A 17,231-nucleotide genomic window follows, 5' to 3' on the forward strand; every position below is an offset into this window, starting at 1 on the left:
ATAAGCAATTAAAATGAAGAATTCGATTGTGAAGAAACTCAGCCACGAGTGAAAATATATTTTTCTATGATCACGAGTGAATTAAAATCGATATTCCACCCAATCCAACAAATTTTCTATTTTATTTTATGCTCACAAATTAATATTCCGTTCAAACCAATTTCCCATTGGGCGCCCCAAAATATCATTACCGCTTTTACAATAAGCGTTGCAAATAGTTCACAAGAAAACAAACGTTAAACAATATTTTTTTTTGTATTTACAATGCAACACATATCAAGCGAACAGATAAAAAAACACCGATAACATCATTTAAAAAATAAATAATCATATGATGACACAATTTGTTTATTATGTCATGTTGGTGTATTATTACGCGGAGTCTATTTATAGCGTAAATAACGCTAACAATGTATTCGCCATTTTTAACAAAATGCACACGAAAGGAGTGATAACAATTAAATGGAATTAACTGGAAAAAAATCAACAGTAAGTGTTCGTGTCAATTTTATCACAAACTATTTAATCGCTATCACTGTCTGGAATCATACGGATACGCTTGTAGCGTGGTTGATCAGGAAAATCAGGCGAAACATCCGGCGTTGGTGTTGGAGATTTCACTTGTTGATTGAACACATTCTTCTGGGACAGACCCATTTCAGAGCTGTGAAAATTGAAAGTAACGTTGCCGTGGAAATTTGAGTTTACAAAGAATCCTCTTCCCATCGGTAAATCACTCATTGACGTGGTTGCAGTTGCAGATGGAGAAAGATTCTGCTTTGCTACAGCAGTTTGGTTTGAATGTGAGAGGATCTTTGAAATCTGTTTTGATTGATCCTTGTTTATCCCACTATAGTTATTTAGACTATTGACATTTTTGTGGCCTGAAATTTGTACGATCTGGTGAGCCGGGATGTTCTCATCATTTAATGTCTGGATTAAGTGTTTTCTTGCACTGTAAAAGAAAGTAATTTTATTGATAGTCTTGGCTATAAATTTGGAAAAAAAATCAAAAGGAAACATTGCATATTACAATTAAAATTAAGCTTTTGTAATTGCTTTGTGTCCCTTTGAAAAACTTAATCCAAAAAAGAATACAGTGCGTGGATCTGGAAAATCGGAGAAAGGCGTTGTGCTGAAATAAGAAATCTTGAACAAATGGTGTAATTGCTATTTAAAGATAAGTGATCATTTTCTTTTTATTTGAGATATGTACAATGGCACTAAGGTGACATCAGCGCTCCAAAAAAAATAAGTCGGGGAAACACAAAATAAGTGTTTTCACGAGTTAATTTTTTTTTAGCTTTGATGTACACCTGGCTTAGTGCCACCATACATATGCAAATGAGTTAAATGTTAATTAATTCTACCTGTATGGGGTGATTCTGGGCTCTGTTATCCCAGCGTCCGCCTTCATCTCTGCCATGATGCCGTACAGCTTGTTTATACCAATTGCTGACCTCCTGAACCAGCCAAGCTGTGTGCTGTTGCATGGTGTAAGGAAGAACGGACTGTCATCTCCTCTCATTTCCACCGGCCGTTTGTCTGCATACAGCTTATACAGATGAACTGGGTCTCTGTTGGGCTCTTCGGGGACTGCATAAGCCCTTGGTTTGACTGACCTAACAAAATTAAACTTTATTTGTGCATAAGATAGCAATACTGAATTCAAAAGTTTCCACGAAGTTGCTTTAAACCCTATAAAAACATGATGTCAATGGCTTTTGTTTGGCAATTAATCATTAAGTTAATTTATTAATCATTAATGTATTGATCTTCTGTTACTAATGAGTCGGCCATAAATTTTTTTAATACATAAAAAATTATTATATCATTAATAAGTTAACCATTTTGTTGATTTAAAATAATTTATAAATATAAGCATGTTACATTTACATTAATTTTGCCATGTAAATTTTATAAGCCACTTATAATTATGACTATTAAATTAAATACTTCAATTAAAAGGCAGTACATGATTTGATGAATTTAGTTCAATGTTTCAGACATAGAAATTTACCTGGTATTTCTTGGATTTTCCCCTGTTCTGGTCTTGGTCTGGTGCTCGGTATCGCGTGTGATGTATTCCTCGCCTGACTCAAAATCAACACCAAGTGTAACGTCCCCCTAGCAGAGTTTATGTATTTCATTTCCCGTCCTCATGCCGAAATGGGTTGTGCAGATCATCCACAACGAATGAATCAAGGCTCTGGGACTAGAATCTCCTAGTGTCTGGGCTGAATACATTGCCTCGATGTGCTCTTTTGTTAGTGCCACAGCCTCTCTGGGTTTATTCCCATAGCCTTGTTTTTTCAATGCCTTTTGTTTGCTTTTTATCACTTCCCAGACTTTGGACAAATTCTTTGTTATTCATGAGTGATATGTTACTGTTATTGTGTTTTAAATAGCGGTCAATTGAGCCGATGATGCCTCGCAGTGTTGTGGGCTCGTACTCACTTCCATCTTTTTTGGTGACACCCAACAAGAATTCACAAATCAGATTGTTCAAATCATGCGCAGGAATATTGTCAACATTTTTTGAGTCTTGTTTGTGAAGAAGAAATTGGTTGAAGAGTTTCATGTCACTTACTGTTTTCTTTTTGGTGTTCATATTTTCATTTTCATTCAGGAAATTGTCAATATTGAACTTCTCGAAACTGCCGTTTCATTGTTGTTGCTGTGGCCGATTTTGCTGCAGTGGCTGTTGATGACTGTATCCCAGCAGAAATTGTTTCTGAAGCCCTTCCATAAGTTTGGTTTGTTTCTGTTATGGATAACAGTGTTGCTGATACTTTTGTTGCTGCTGATACTGTTGCTGTTGATACTGTTGCTGTTGTTTCTTCTGCTAAACTTGATGTCTCATTAAGATTTTCTGTATTTTCATTAAAATAATCTTCAAAATAAAAAATATCCGAGAACATGAAATTAATTTCTTCGTTTTCCATTTCATTCATTGTTAAGTTTCAGCGTAAAGGCTTAAAAAGCAGACGACAGTGTGTACATGTATGTTCAAGGGAAGTTACTCCGTAAGTTGATATAAATATTCATTGAAGAGTTCTCTTTCTTTGTGGAAGACTGCGTGGGGGTCACAATGGGGTAAAAAAAATAGTTCCGGTAAAACTGAAAATTATCGATAATTTTCACTGATAATTTTCACTGTTTGAACTGTGAAATTGTCAGTTTTAATTCACTGATATTTCCCTATAAACCACCGCAAAGCATAAAATAAAATCTTGCAAACAATATATATGGGCATTATGGGTGTGCGTGGCCTATATGAGCGGGACGCCCCAGGGTTGGTAACGGCGCCATGCATAGTTGAGATTGACTGTATTGACATAAAAGAGGTTCAGTATCAATCTGAAGTGAATCGGTGTAGAAATGAAGATATTATAGTAAAAGGCAATTTTGGGTGGGCGTGGCCTATGTGGGCGGGGCGTATCAGGGTTGGTAATGGGGCAATGCATAGATGAGATTAACTGTATTGTCATTAGAGAGGTTCAGTATCAACTTGAAGTGATTCGGTGTAGAAATGAAGAAATTATAGTAAAAGGCAATTTTGGGTGGGCGTGGCCTATGTGGGTGTGGCATATTATAGGCGGGGCGCCCTAGGGTTGGTAATGGGGCCATACATAGTTGAGATTGACCGTATTGTAATAAGAGAAGTTCAGTATCAATTAGAAGTGAATCGGTGTAGAAATGAAGAAATTATAGTAAGACAATTCTGGGTGGATGTGGCCTATTATGGGCGGGGCGCCCCAGGGTTGGTCATGGGGCTTTACATAGTTGAGATTAACTGTATTGTCATAAGAGATGTTCTGTTTCAATTTGAAGTAAATCGGTGTAGAAATGAAGAAATTATAGTTAAAGGCAATTTTGGGTGGGCGTGGCCTATGTGGGCGGGGCGCCCCAGGGTTGGTAATGGGGCCATGCATTGTTGAGATTGACCTTAGTGTCATAAGAGAGGCTCAGTATCAATTTGAAGTAAATCGGTGCAGAAATAAAGAAGTTACTGTAAAATAACATAAAAAAAATGAGTGAAAATCTCTGACCCGGCCCCGACCCAACCCCATAACTTTTGATCCAGGGGTCAGATCAAAATTCCGTCGCTGTCACCGTCGCACATATGGTCATAGCTACCATGTATGTAAGTTTCAAGGTTCTAGTACTAAAAGTGTAGGAGGAGCAGGTGGCCAGGACGGACGGACAGTCGCACATCAATACAATATCCCCACTTTTTCTCCGAAAAACGTGTGGATAAATATTCGATGCATTCTTGCGAAGTTTGGGGTTATACCAAATCAAAAGAACTAGAAAGAATTCGTCTGCCATTTTGTAAAAGAATATTAAGAGTAAGAAGCAATGCGTCTTCTGATGCAGTTTATGGTGAAGTGGGCAGATATCCACTGCATAACCACAGATACATCAGAATAATTAGATATTGGTTTGAAATCAATCACAGTGATAATATAACATAAGTGTTGTTTATAACGAGGCTCTTAAAGACTGTATTAATGAAAAGAGAAATTGTCTAACAAATGTTAAAAAAAATCTCCTAAATAATCATAGATTGGCATATGTTGCATCGTTGTGATTAGTTATCGGCACTTAACAATTATTTTTTCGTGTCCGAAATTTAGATCATAAATAATTAAAAGAAAATTTAGAGGAATGTTATTTTTGTTTGTTAATTAATATATGTTTGTCGATTATTATATTGTTAACTCTTCTTTCTATGCTTTGAAATGACTACTATGTCAAAGCTTTGCCATGAAAAAATAAAGGATGTTAACAGTATAGATTGTAATTTACCCAATAACTCAAACGTAAGGTCGTTTGCCATCCGGCATTCATCTGCTAGGTTTTATGACCTTAATCCGGTTGTAAAACTCATGATGAAAGTGTCAACCGTTATAAAAAGTGAAAACGGGAAGAAAATCTGGAAAAATAGCGCTTTAAAACATACTTTCATTAACAATCGACGCAAACCCGCATGTCTTAAGATTTATAGTCATGAAAAATAATTATTTTGGCAAAAAGAAAGTATCCGAAAATTAAGATTGTCCGAAAATTTAGAAAGAAAAAATACGATAGTACATGTTGGACCTTTTTTCCCAATTACATTGAAAAATATACTATATATGCGTAATAGTAATATAAACCGAAAACGGCGAACCTGTGCAATTTGGAGAGACGCCGCTCCAGAGGCCAGTTTCTGTACAAGCGCGCGTAAGGTTTCCGGAAGTGAGCTCGTACCCAATGTCACATGTGTACGTGATCTGGTCCTGGTACACGTATCTGAGAGAGTCCGGTCTGGTCATATGTGTGTGGTTCAGTGCCTCGGGTGCGTTACATCGCACAACTAAACGAGGCCATACAATAATACAGCTCGAACTGAGAACTCGGCTAGTCTGATTAAACAAAATAAAACATTTCTAAAAAATAAATAATTGGTTATTATCATTATTATTATGATAATTATTAGTAGTAATAGTAGTAGAAGTAGATGAAGTAGTATTAGCATCGTTATATCATTACTCTATTATTATTATTATTATTATTATTATTATTATTATTATTATTATTATTATTAATTATTATTATTACTATTATTATTATTATTTTTATTATTATATTCAGTCTTCGTTATCGTCGTCGTCGTCGTTCCCCTCCTCCTCCTCCTCCTCCTCTCCTCCTCCTCCTCCTCCTACTCATCATCATCATCATCATCATCATCATCGGCATCAACAACAACAACAACAACACTATAATCATCACCATTATTATAATTATTATTCAGTCATGTTTTATTGTTTTAGATTAGTTTATTATTACATGTTTGTTTACTTCATATTGTCATCACTCCACGGTCTCTTTTATTCATATATAAACAAAATATTTGTTATTACTTGTACAATTTGCAGGTGTGCCATCAAAACGCCCGTATGTTGACATGTTCGTGTGACGTCACCTTCGGTATGATTGTATCCCAACATGCACGCTGCCGTGGCGGTTGTGTTGAAGTCGTATGTGGTTAAGTTCGGTGTGAATATGATGAACGGCTCGGAGGGCTGAGGGCAAGTGAAGACTGAATGACAATAAATTGTTGCAATAAATATCTTTAGATGAGTACCTACGTGATGTAATGAATATAAACGCAAGTTTAAAATTTGGGCACAAACAGTTTTAAAATGCATTGAATTAACGACAGCAACTACAATAAATATTTCACAAAATGATATACATTACACTATGCATACTACTGTGAATTGTTTGTTTGTTTTTTTCTCATTCAAAGCCGAGCTTTGGGTGTATTAATTACGATGCTGTCCGGTAATCTTGCGCAGTTAAGGGTCAATTGGTTTAAAAACATTTTCTTTTATAAATTGACAACATAATATCTAAATTTATTATGGAAATAATAAATTGATGTGCTTATTAACACAAAAATATCTTATTGAAATTAAATGTGGATTTCTAGTGCAGTTTTTGTTCACTACAAATCAACAAATAATATAGTCACTAGTAATAGTGTACAATTAATAAAAAAAGTACCGGTATGCGTGAAAAAAAATGTTTATGCATAACGGGTTTGATTTTATCACGATCATGCTTCCATAGTTTACAGAAAATATCAAAACTAGGCCATTGCGCATGCGGAGATCATACCAAATTGGTTTGACAGAAGGGCGGGAAATAATGACTACGGGAAATAATGGACTATGTCGGTCTGATGCGATATATTTTCATGGCCAAAATTACCATTACTGATCGGATATTGTGCAATGGAATGCTAAATTACACGTTGGATTTATGAATTCTTATTTTAAAGTATAAAAACGCTAAAGACTGCAGGGAATTTGTGATTTATTTCGAATTTTTCGTAAGTGGGCCAGTGTTAACGATGTATAGGGATGACGCAACCGTCGTTTAAATGTAATGATCGAATTTATTTTGCATGGAATACGTACCTTTTAAATCCGTTAATTATTAAAAATGTGAAATTCCATCTTGCATCACTAAAGAAAACCATTTGTCGTCTGCGAGATTCGCAAATGCGAAGTGCGCAAGATTACCGGACGCGCAAGATTACCGGACTTAACTGTATAGGTTATTAGACGTTTCACTGTACAATACGGAGATATATTTAGGACTGTGTGCGAGTCCAAATATATCACGTATTGTACAGTTTAAACGTCTAATAAGCTTTTTATTCTATATCCCTTTCTTCAGCTCTTTGTTTAATTTTGATTTTAAAATGCTTTAATTGCATCTTTGCTATTTTCAAGACAAGCGCCCGTGTGAGTCGATTATAGTACATTCGGATACTTTTTTCTCGGCAACGGCTTTTATCGTTATAAAACAATTGCTTAGTGCACTTGTACTCAACTGTCTAATATGGAAATCAAAGCGCTGAAGGCACTGAAGATATTCGCTATTGCATAATTTAACACGCAATTTTTCAAAATCAATCGCAAGTTTGAAAAGAACACACGCCATTCACCTTTATAAAGTGTGTGTCATAGCGCACGGGTCGAGTTTTGTGTGCACTTTTTATCATCCTTATTATTTCATAGAAATAACTTAGACAAAATAAAAACAACATGCTTTTTGGACGTTCTGAAAGCATAGAAAGTTTGATGAAAATGGTAATGAGAACTTGATATAAAGAAAATTTGCAGTCACCATCATATTAAAGGAATTTTGTTCCGTGTACAAAACTTTTGATTTTTGACACCATATACAAATTCAAAATAAACAATAATCTTCGTATCTTGTATACGGAGGAATAAAAGTATATGAATATTGCTGCTTATGCTTTACTTGTTACCCGAGCAGTTCACACGGTGTCAACAACGACATAGACATAGGTATAGAGCACTAAAGCGTTTTTAGTCGTAGCTGTTTTACTCAGTTTTTATCTTATTTACTTTTACATAACGCCAACAGACACGCATGAATATTTTCGAATATTTAATAAGCTGATTCGAGATACAACCTCTGAATGTTTGCTACATCACTGCGTATGTGCTCAATTCAAAGGATGTAGCACTGTTCAGTGTAAGGAATTCCGGACTACTCTCTGTATGCTCAAACGACACAAATTGTGGCCCTGTTACAATTACGCGTTACGCGTTACAATCCATCTCGCAGAATTTCACTTTCGCCTCCAAGATGAGAAAACAATCATTAGCGAAATAGTATAGTGTCACGATAAGAGAAAATCGTTTAATTATCATACCACAATGTTTGCCGTACTTGGTCAGCACGTCTGGAAATCATTCCTTAATGTGTGGATAGGCTGCCATTATTAACAAGTTTGCTATTTTTGAAATTTGAATTCAATTTTGTATCAAAAAGCATTGTTCTTAAATGTGCCATTTTCAATTCGCACTGAGATTTCTAATGACCCTCGTCATGCGAAAATGGGTCTTATTCCATATACGCCCATCATATAAATAACCCACTCAGCTATCTCTCCTTCTGTAAGGAGAAACATAACATATTGAGTGATTTTATAGCGAACAACATCGCCTATGGCTTGACTGCGCAAAAGCACATGTTGGGTTTAACAAACGCTTGCCGAAACGCATAAGACCCATTTTCGCATGTCGGCGCTATCGACGTGTGATTTAAATGTGTCGTAAGAAAACTGCGTTTAAATCAAATAATATCAACATACGATATATTTCGATAGTGAAGAAAGATACTCATAACAAGGCATATGAGGACACATATGAAGTGCTCTCCCGTAGTATATTTTTAATATACTCACACTAATGTGTTGTTTGACAATGCTAACACACATTTCATGCGGTGAATATGCAACTTACAAGTGAAAAACACAACACAATAGTTTAACTTTTGTTTAATTGTATTTATTTATTTAGAAAAGTAAATTGCAAACTTTATTTCAAAGTCAGCGTATACGCCGACTTCATTTTTAAAAGAGATTTATTGTTATAAATATATTTAATATAATATATTTAGTTGTTTTCGGTTTTAGCGATTATAAAGCATTTTCGAGGTTGCCTATAGTATGCCTGTAGTAATTGATGAACTCATATCCAACTGTCTATGTATTGAGAACTGTGAATATAAACAAGCTAAACCTTCTACTAACCTTCTTCTATTGCGTTGCTAGCACCCGTAAATACAAAAGATCGCCGCTATCTGTTGAGAACCAAAGAACGTTTTCCAGAAATACCCGCTGTTGTAGCATGAACGAGGTTACGAAACAGGTCATTTGTATTATTATTATAATTTGTTGTTATATTCTGGTTTAGCGATTATGAAACATCTTTTTGTTTTTGTCTATCGTATCGCTGAAGTTATTGTTGAACTTATGTTCAACGTTTTATAAATTGAGAATATAAATAAGCGTTAACTTTTTCCCGAATCTATTAATAGCCTCAATTTACGACCTGTACTACGTCATTGAGGTGTATGTGAGAGCGTAACCTATTGCGTTGTTATCGCCCGTGGACTTTCCTTTGTTTATCGACAGGCGCATCTATTAATAGCCTAATATCATGAATGGACTGAGCTGCAGAAAGTGGAATATATTATTCATTCATAAACAATCTCCTCCGCGACACGTGCAATACGATCATTGTTTATTGATTCTTTTCTATAAAAGCACCGTTCGAAACTATTGCATTTAACACGATATTAATATCATGTTTCCATTTGTGAATGAATATAATTGGAGAACTCAAACCTCTTGCATAAATTATACAACTCTTTCTCGCGCGGATACGCGTAGTAAGCGGGTATTGGGCCCCTAGTAGCTAAGGCGTATCGACCTGAATTTTAGACTAACCACCTTAGACAGTCGCTAAGCGACCATCTAAAAATACAGACTTTTTGGATCCAATACCGGAATGTATTGGACGGTCACGTGGTACATATGAAGAATGCCGATTGGATGAATTTATTGGATATAGAATAATAAAGTTATATAATTCATATTGTAGCTATAAATAGTAACCAATTGAATTCACGAGCGGGTCTTTTTAATATCTGCCAAACTAATATAATACATGGGAATTTAACCGAATTGTCTCCCAGCAGTGTACACATGACCTCTCTGTACACGTATTGCATTCCATCTTGCAGGGTTTATATGTCCTTCGCGGTTAGCATTTCTCGGTATAGTTGTTTTGTCACACTAACGCGTTTACTTAGGCAAAACTAGAATAATCTCTATAACGCGTTTACTTAGGCAAAACTAGAATACTCTTTAGATTAACAATATCGTTCAAGAAGATATTCGGCGTGTTCAATAATTGGCATGCACACATGGCAAGTTAAGTAGATTATAAACTGTGTTGTAAACAATAATATGATAGAAAGCATTTTTGATTGATTCAATAATAATAACATGTAATCTACCAACTTGATTAATACATTAAGCGTGATCACGTCGGTTCACGATACTATAAATAGTTGTGTTTACAGAACAACCCCAAAACATGTCTCTTCGATGAACGTTGACCATGTATACAAAATAGAAATATGTATGGGTGATTCGCTTTTAGTCGATTAATTTATATCTTTTTGAAAGAGTATTTCTGTTGTTTTTGTGTGTATACATATATGATTAGATGTATTATAATGAGAAATAAGCCACTAAAACGGGTGCAACACCCCATTATTGATATACGTGTGATGCATCTAAAAACTGCGCAGAAAAAATCATTCGAGATTGTTGAACTTATTTTTTCACCAAAAAAAAATTAAAAACAACGCCTTGTATAGTTTTTTTTTAAGATTACCGGTATTCTTTGTATGCATGAAATGGATAACAAAATATTATGATAACCACGAAACATACACTTTTGTTGCGGGTTACAAAGTTCGTTTATCCAATAGCGATATATATTTGTTTCAGCTTCAAAACTATGACAGCCATTTCATATAAAAGAGGAATGTGTTTGCATATAGAGTAGTTCAATAAAGAGTTCAACTAGGATAGACTTCGGATACATTTACTTGTGGATCGCGGATCAGGCCCGTTAGGGTCAGACCGCCCGTCGTATATTGGATTATTTTACTTAAATATTTTACGAATTTAAAAGTTATTGAATGTATCTTGTTGAAAAGAATATGTTGTGGACTTGTATAATAAATCTCAATGAAAACTTTATCGGTGTTGTTGAAGTCATACCGAAGAACTATGCATCATAAGTTTAAGGAGAAAAACACTTCCATATTTCTCAGACGATTGAATTGAATCGAGGAATATGTTAAACCATGTAAATATGTTTCATGTCCTGTGACCAACGAGTACATTATTAATTTGGGATTATACAAAGCCATTGTAAATAAGAGGTATATACTATTCTAAATTTGTTGAACACCTTCTACATTTCTCACGCGATTTAATTAAAATTGAAAACATGGCAACGCCGTGAAAAGTAAATGTGTATTTCACATTGTTCCAATGTTTCATATATTTCTGAGTAAAATTGCCCATGTGAATGGTTTATATGACTGTGACAAAAGGCGGCGGGGTTATGTTAGTCACCGCTCTATTTGGGAATTACATGCTTTAGATTTTACGTTGATAAGTTTAGACAGAACAAGCACACTGTTGAAACAAACAACTTAGATATGTTTTATTTTGGGTTTGAAGGTGACCTACACTTTGCATCAAATGATCAAACTGTTGTGGTAAGTAATATACATGTAACCAGGTACCGAACATGGTTGTGAAGCTGAGTGTTGTTCCTATCTCAATGCGAAATTTCAATTAATGGTTATTCCATAATTAAAATAACAGACGTTAGTCCGTGATGCGTCATATATGAGGTTTAATGTTAAAAATTTGAACGCAATTTTGCAGTAAGTATATTAAAATAAGGATTTTAAGTCAGGTAAAACAGCTCTACAACATTGATAACTTTCGGGGATCACCATTGAAAAAAGCCATACTTTTGCAAACCGGAGTCGCTCCCGTCCACTGCTTTGAGTCGTTACATGTTCTGACGTCATTTCCACTGTCCAAGAAATAACCGAAGTCGCACGTGTAATTGATGCTCGTGCCAAACTCATGCTCACCGGATGTCTCCACTGGAGAGTAGCTGCCAAACGATATTGTTTGCGGAGCGCTGCACTTCTTAACTAAAACGAGTTCGAAAAGCATTGGATGAACATTTCTGTATAATAAAATTATATTTCATTAACTAGTCTATTTTTCCGCGAAAATAAAATTCAAAATAAGGCGTAGTTCGGGTAAAAATGTATTTTAAAATTGACCCACTGAATAAAATAACATCTCATAAAATGATTTTAAAAACACTTGATACAAAAATGTAGTATTGAATGCTGTTCCTAAAGGATACAATGCACCGTCATAATAATTGAATTAAATACAAGGCTCTGTCCATGCTGCAAGCAATGGAGAATATACACCCCCGACTTGCAAAACCCACATCAATCAAAAGTGTGCATACCTTTTATATTGCATAGCTCTATAACAATACCAATCTTAATGTTCCCAACTTTTATAATTATAGAGTTTAAGCAGTACCAGTGCTAAACCTTATTCTCTTTTAGTTACATTCACCGGGCTTTTTGGTCACTGGTAAAAATGTAAGGTCATGCATAAACTAATTTGTGTCGTCACATTTAATCTGTGTAGATGTTCATAAATATCATATCGCATGCACTTTCCGAGTTACTTCAGTTTTTAAAGAACAAATAATCAAAGGAAGAATTCGAAATACGGTTAAAAGACACTCATATAGCCTAATATATAGTCTAAGTTTTATGATTATATCTTATGCACTTAACGTGTAAATGGCGTATAAAACACCTCTGACATGTCTGATGAACAATTCTTTAAATTATATTCAGTACTTTCAAGTTAAAACTCTCGAATCATGTTCTCCGAATGGAAGGACGTAGGAGAAACATGAAGTTCTTTCCGGTTAACTAGTGATAGAGTACAGAAAAAACATTGATCATGCCATTATATCGACCTGCTCGTGATGCCTACTAGGCCAGCATTTTTTTATTATCTGTTTTACGGGAGCGACCGACCCTATTTTTCGACAAATACAAATAAAAATAAAAGTCACTTTCGTTTTTTTTTTATTTACATTTCACCCGCCGCCCTAGTATTTTATCCAAAACTAGAACAAAAATTGCGCAGATTGCCGAAGGTGTTGTTCAAAATTTGTTTATAATACGGGTTGTTTCGTTGTGCCGATTCGACTTGTAAAGCGTCAGCGATTTTCATTGGCTATTGCAGCCAATACCAAACGCTATTAGCTAATAGGTGAGTATTTAACAAATGATTTTCATATTGCATTTCCGAAATGGCGGACATTAATATCAACGAGACAAATGTAGCATAATCAAAATAATTTAAAACAGAGCAAAAACAATTTCAATTAGAAAAGATAATCTTCAGAACACCATTGTTGACATCATGCCCATATTATGTGATACGAAATTCAAAATAATAATGAGTTTTTGAAGATGATGCAGTGGTGTCACCATCGATAACTTTCGGTGTGTTAAAAAGTTTTGGGTAGGTTTAATAAATATGCGCATTGATTTAAATGCATATCATTAATATTTTGTATAGATAAAAATCAACATCCCGAAAATGTCAAAGAAGTACTACTTTACGTTTCTTTATAATGAACATGAGGACTGAACCACAGGTACTTGCATCAATAATCCCATTCCCCACCCACCCATATATATTCTTTATTTAGAAAAAAAGTATGCAACACAGCTTCTGAAGAAAAAAACATTGGGTCCCGATGTTCGTATGTCCGTCAAAGTCACAAGAAAGTTTTATTTATTTTTCTTGACATTATTTTTCAAAAATGAGTTATTATTTAGTCGAAATATGATGTTCTATCAACTGTAAATAATGTTTTCATACTGCAAGATTTGTACTGCAAGGAATGCAAATTAATTTATCACAACTCAGGCTCATTTGATAAATGTGCTCAGGGCCCTCGTTTGGCCGCTTTTTGGGGCCAGAATTCGGCCCCATTCCCACCTTAAAATAGTATACTTTTCCCCCCTATTTCACCTAAAAATTCCCCCCTCCAAAACAAAAACAAAATTATTTTTTTTTACTTTTATACCTATGTCGCCAGCTGGTATCTTGCTATAAATCTTTGATTTAATGTATATTGATGTAAATTACATTAAAATAGAGCAATATTAAGTGTTGAATGATTGGTAAAAAGATCTTGTAAAATTCCCATTTTCGCCGAAAACGACGTGAAATTTCCCCCTCTAAGGGCCCCGGCCCCAATCCCCCAAAGTGTAGCAAGGGCCCTGGTGTATTTGTTCTAAGGGTTATTATTATCTTCACATTTATATAGCTGTCTTTGTTTATTATATATCCAAAACATGTTATTGCTGTTTCTCCTTAAAATAGTACAGACAACACATTCCATAGAAATTTTCATTTGAACTTAAACTGTGAATAAGAGAGGAACAAAATAATATGTACAAAAAATTACACCATTTTATTTTGACAATATTGTGAGTCTTTTACGAAATTTTAAAAATAAAATACTATTTTAAAATATACAATTACATTGTTCAAAATGTGTGTTCTATATATAATTAATCTTGCGTGTAAGTTATATACAGTCAGCAGAGTAATTTTACTTGAACAATTTAAATCCTTGCTACATGTGCTATTTAATTCTTTATACGGCTTTCACTTAAGAAAATGTTCAATGAAATAAATCTAGGTTTCAAGGTATATTGTGTCTTTTACCTCAATATTTTGTTGGGGCTAATGTGAAGCCAATGGACATGATACAAAACCTACGAAGATTACCGCCATACAATGTCACATACAAAATAATTATCACCTAACCCATGCGTTTTGAGAGAATACTATTTAACTCTTTATTTTATAAGTAAATATTAAGCATGTGAAACGAGGACGGGTTATTTTTAACTCCAAATGTATGATTTGATCACACCTATAAGAAGAAAACACTAACATGTTACACACCAAATATTGAACCCCTGACCCTTGCGGTGTCTGTGTTGTTCAAGTCATACGAGTCCGTCCGGTCTATGACCTTTTCATTACCACCGAGGACAATACATAAAAATCAGTTGACCCCTGAAGCGCAAACAGTTTTGACCACGGATACATGCTTTGAGAAAACTTAGCAAAGAACCACTATATGGTTGGCATGCAACGCAACAAACCAAAGGGCCTTGCGGTTTCAGAGAATGATTATATTATTTATATTTATAAGCAAAACAGCAACCCCTAGGGAGGGCAAATTTTCTGCATGATTTGAACAAACTTCAAAGAGAACCTCATAACGATGTTACACACCAAATATTATAAACATGCCTCTTGTGTTCACTTTACATATATAAACACTATAACTCTCTCTTAATATAAAATGAAATGCAGCACATGTTTTTATAAGTCTATAACTCACGGTTTCTTAAATAAAATATTCACAATTAATGTACTAGAACTTTTACTACACAAAGTTTGGATCAAGATCAATTCAAGCGCAGTCTGATCAGGATCCAAGGTGTTCGCTTAACATCTTTAGAAGTACTGACTGAATGACAATTATGTTGAACGGTTTGGATCCTGATCAGACTGCTCTTTTGGAGCCAAAATGGTCGCAATCGCCCTAAGGTCCAATTTCCTGTTATGTGGCTCATTTTTTCTCATGATTGATACAAATTATCATGATATAAAGCAAGTCTGTTGTATATTAAATAGTTTTTTAGTGTGCATATTCCACCCATAGATGAAAGTTACAAAGTTGGTTGTTATTTAAAGCTATTAAACACTTTAAAAAGTTTTCAATTCTTTTTTATTTAAGTCAAATGCATGCTATATTTGTTATAAACATACATATGATTAACACTCAACAAAAGTTTAACGATCACTATAATACACTACACACCTGGCGTGGTTTATGGTCTCTATTGAAGCAATATAGTATAGTACATGAGAAAGGTCCTTTTACATATAAATATATATAAAAATATGTTTACTATTATTATAAAAAGCTTCTACAACAGTGCTTTTTTATAGTTTTTTCTTTTAGTTTTTTAGGACGATTGTGAGAAATTCCTTGGGCCCACGCGTACGTAGAATTGTTGTGAGTAAGGCTCAATTAATCCGAAAATAATGCTGAATTTTATTGTTCATGCAAAGTTAACAAACTCTAGCCACAAATTAACCTACAATTCTCAAGTATTTCGTTTAATAAAGTTATTACGATCACTGTTAAGCGGAAATCTGAAACAAGATGGAATGCGAGATTTGAAGAACTTAAAGCAAACTTTGAGGAATTCAGAGAACTAGGCATTTGCTAGAGAAACTATGTGAAAATTTGAATCAGTCAAAAGATACTAGAACTGATGCAGAAAGGTTGATTACGAATGTTCTGGAATTCAATTTCCTCGTGTTAATCTATTTCTGGAACGGCATTCTAAAAAGAGTTGGTCGGATTCAAAAACTTCTTCTGGACCCTAACGTGAATTTCAATGATGCAGCATCTGATCTTGAAGCATTAGAAATACAAATTAACACATTGCGTGATGATTTGTGCGAACACGCACTTAACAGTGCAAAGAAAAGAGGTGAAGAATGGGGGATTGAAATTAAAAGATGAACCAGAAGAAGGTAACGGATGCCTGGAGAGTTGGCATGGGATGCCGGGCTTTCTGCAGATGAGGAGGCTGTGCGCGTAAGGAAAAGTATTTAGGATTGATTTCAATAGGAAAAAACTACCAAATTCATTCAACTCATGACTTGAACTCCAAATTTGGATTTTTACTGGATTTGCAATCTTGTTAAAAAGGTTTAAGTAAAAACGCTTTGCAAAAATTGCTTGGATTTAGCAAAATTATGTGACACTGAATAGCATGCGAAATCTGTTTGACGAGATTCTGGACGGTAAAATGTTACTTACTACGAGAGGTGATGCCTTTCTATCGACACCTTTGGAACTTTATTTTTCATTGTGTAGTATGGTGATGTATTTTCCAAATTTGCGCATTGCTCTGCAAATTCTTTTAACAAATGCGGTATCAATAGCCAGTTGCGAGCGTAACTTAAGCAAAGTTGAAGCTCAGTTTCTGATATCTAGGGGCGTAGGTGAGACAATATCGTCTCTGTGATCTTGATTTCAGTATAGAGGAAGAAACAGTTGAGAAAAAAATATGTTTCATTGACAAATTTACTATGATGATTTTTTGGA

At 34.7% G+C, this 17,231-nt stretch overlaps 1 protein-coding gene across 1 annotated transcript; it reads right to left on the minus strand.

Annotated features, from left to right (window-relative positions):
- Positions 1–306: 306 nt before the first annotated feature.
- LOC127866192 (uncharacterized) lies at positions 307–2,324 on the minus strand. The gene is made up of 3 exons (XM_052406616.1): positions 2,021–2,324; positions 1,371–1,622; positions 307–955 (listed from the first exon to the last, which is right to left on the minus strand). Exons 2-3 carry the CDS (start codon positions 1,526–1,528, stop codon positions 523–525), a joined length of 591 nt encoding a protein of 196 aa, XP_052262576.1. The 5' UTR covers positions 1,529–1,622; positions 2,021–2,324; the 3' UTR covers positions 307–522.
- Positions 2,325–17,231: the final 14,907 nt, after the last annotated feature.

The sequence above is a fragment of the Dreissena polymorpha genome, chromosome 2, assembly GCF_020536995.1.
Source record: "Dreissena polymorpha isolate Duluth1 chromosome 2, UMN_Dpol_1.0, whole genome shotgun sequence".
Classification (NCBI taxonomy): domain Eukaryota; kingdom Metazoa; phylum Mollusca; class Bivalvia; order Myida; family Dreissenidae; genus Dreissena; species Dreissena polymorpha.

Excerpts from the sequence above, each read along its gene's own strand:
- LOC127866192 (XM_052406616.1), bottom strand. The coding sequence starts at position 1,528 with ATGAGAGGAGATGACAGTCCGTTCTTCCTTACACCATGCAACAGCACA. Across the intron at positions 956-1,370 it reads CCCAGAATCACCCCATACAG|TGCAAGAAAACACTTAATCC; the intron begins GTAGAATTAATT and ends TTTCTTTTACAG.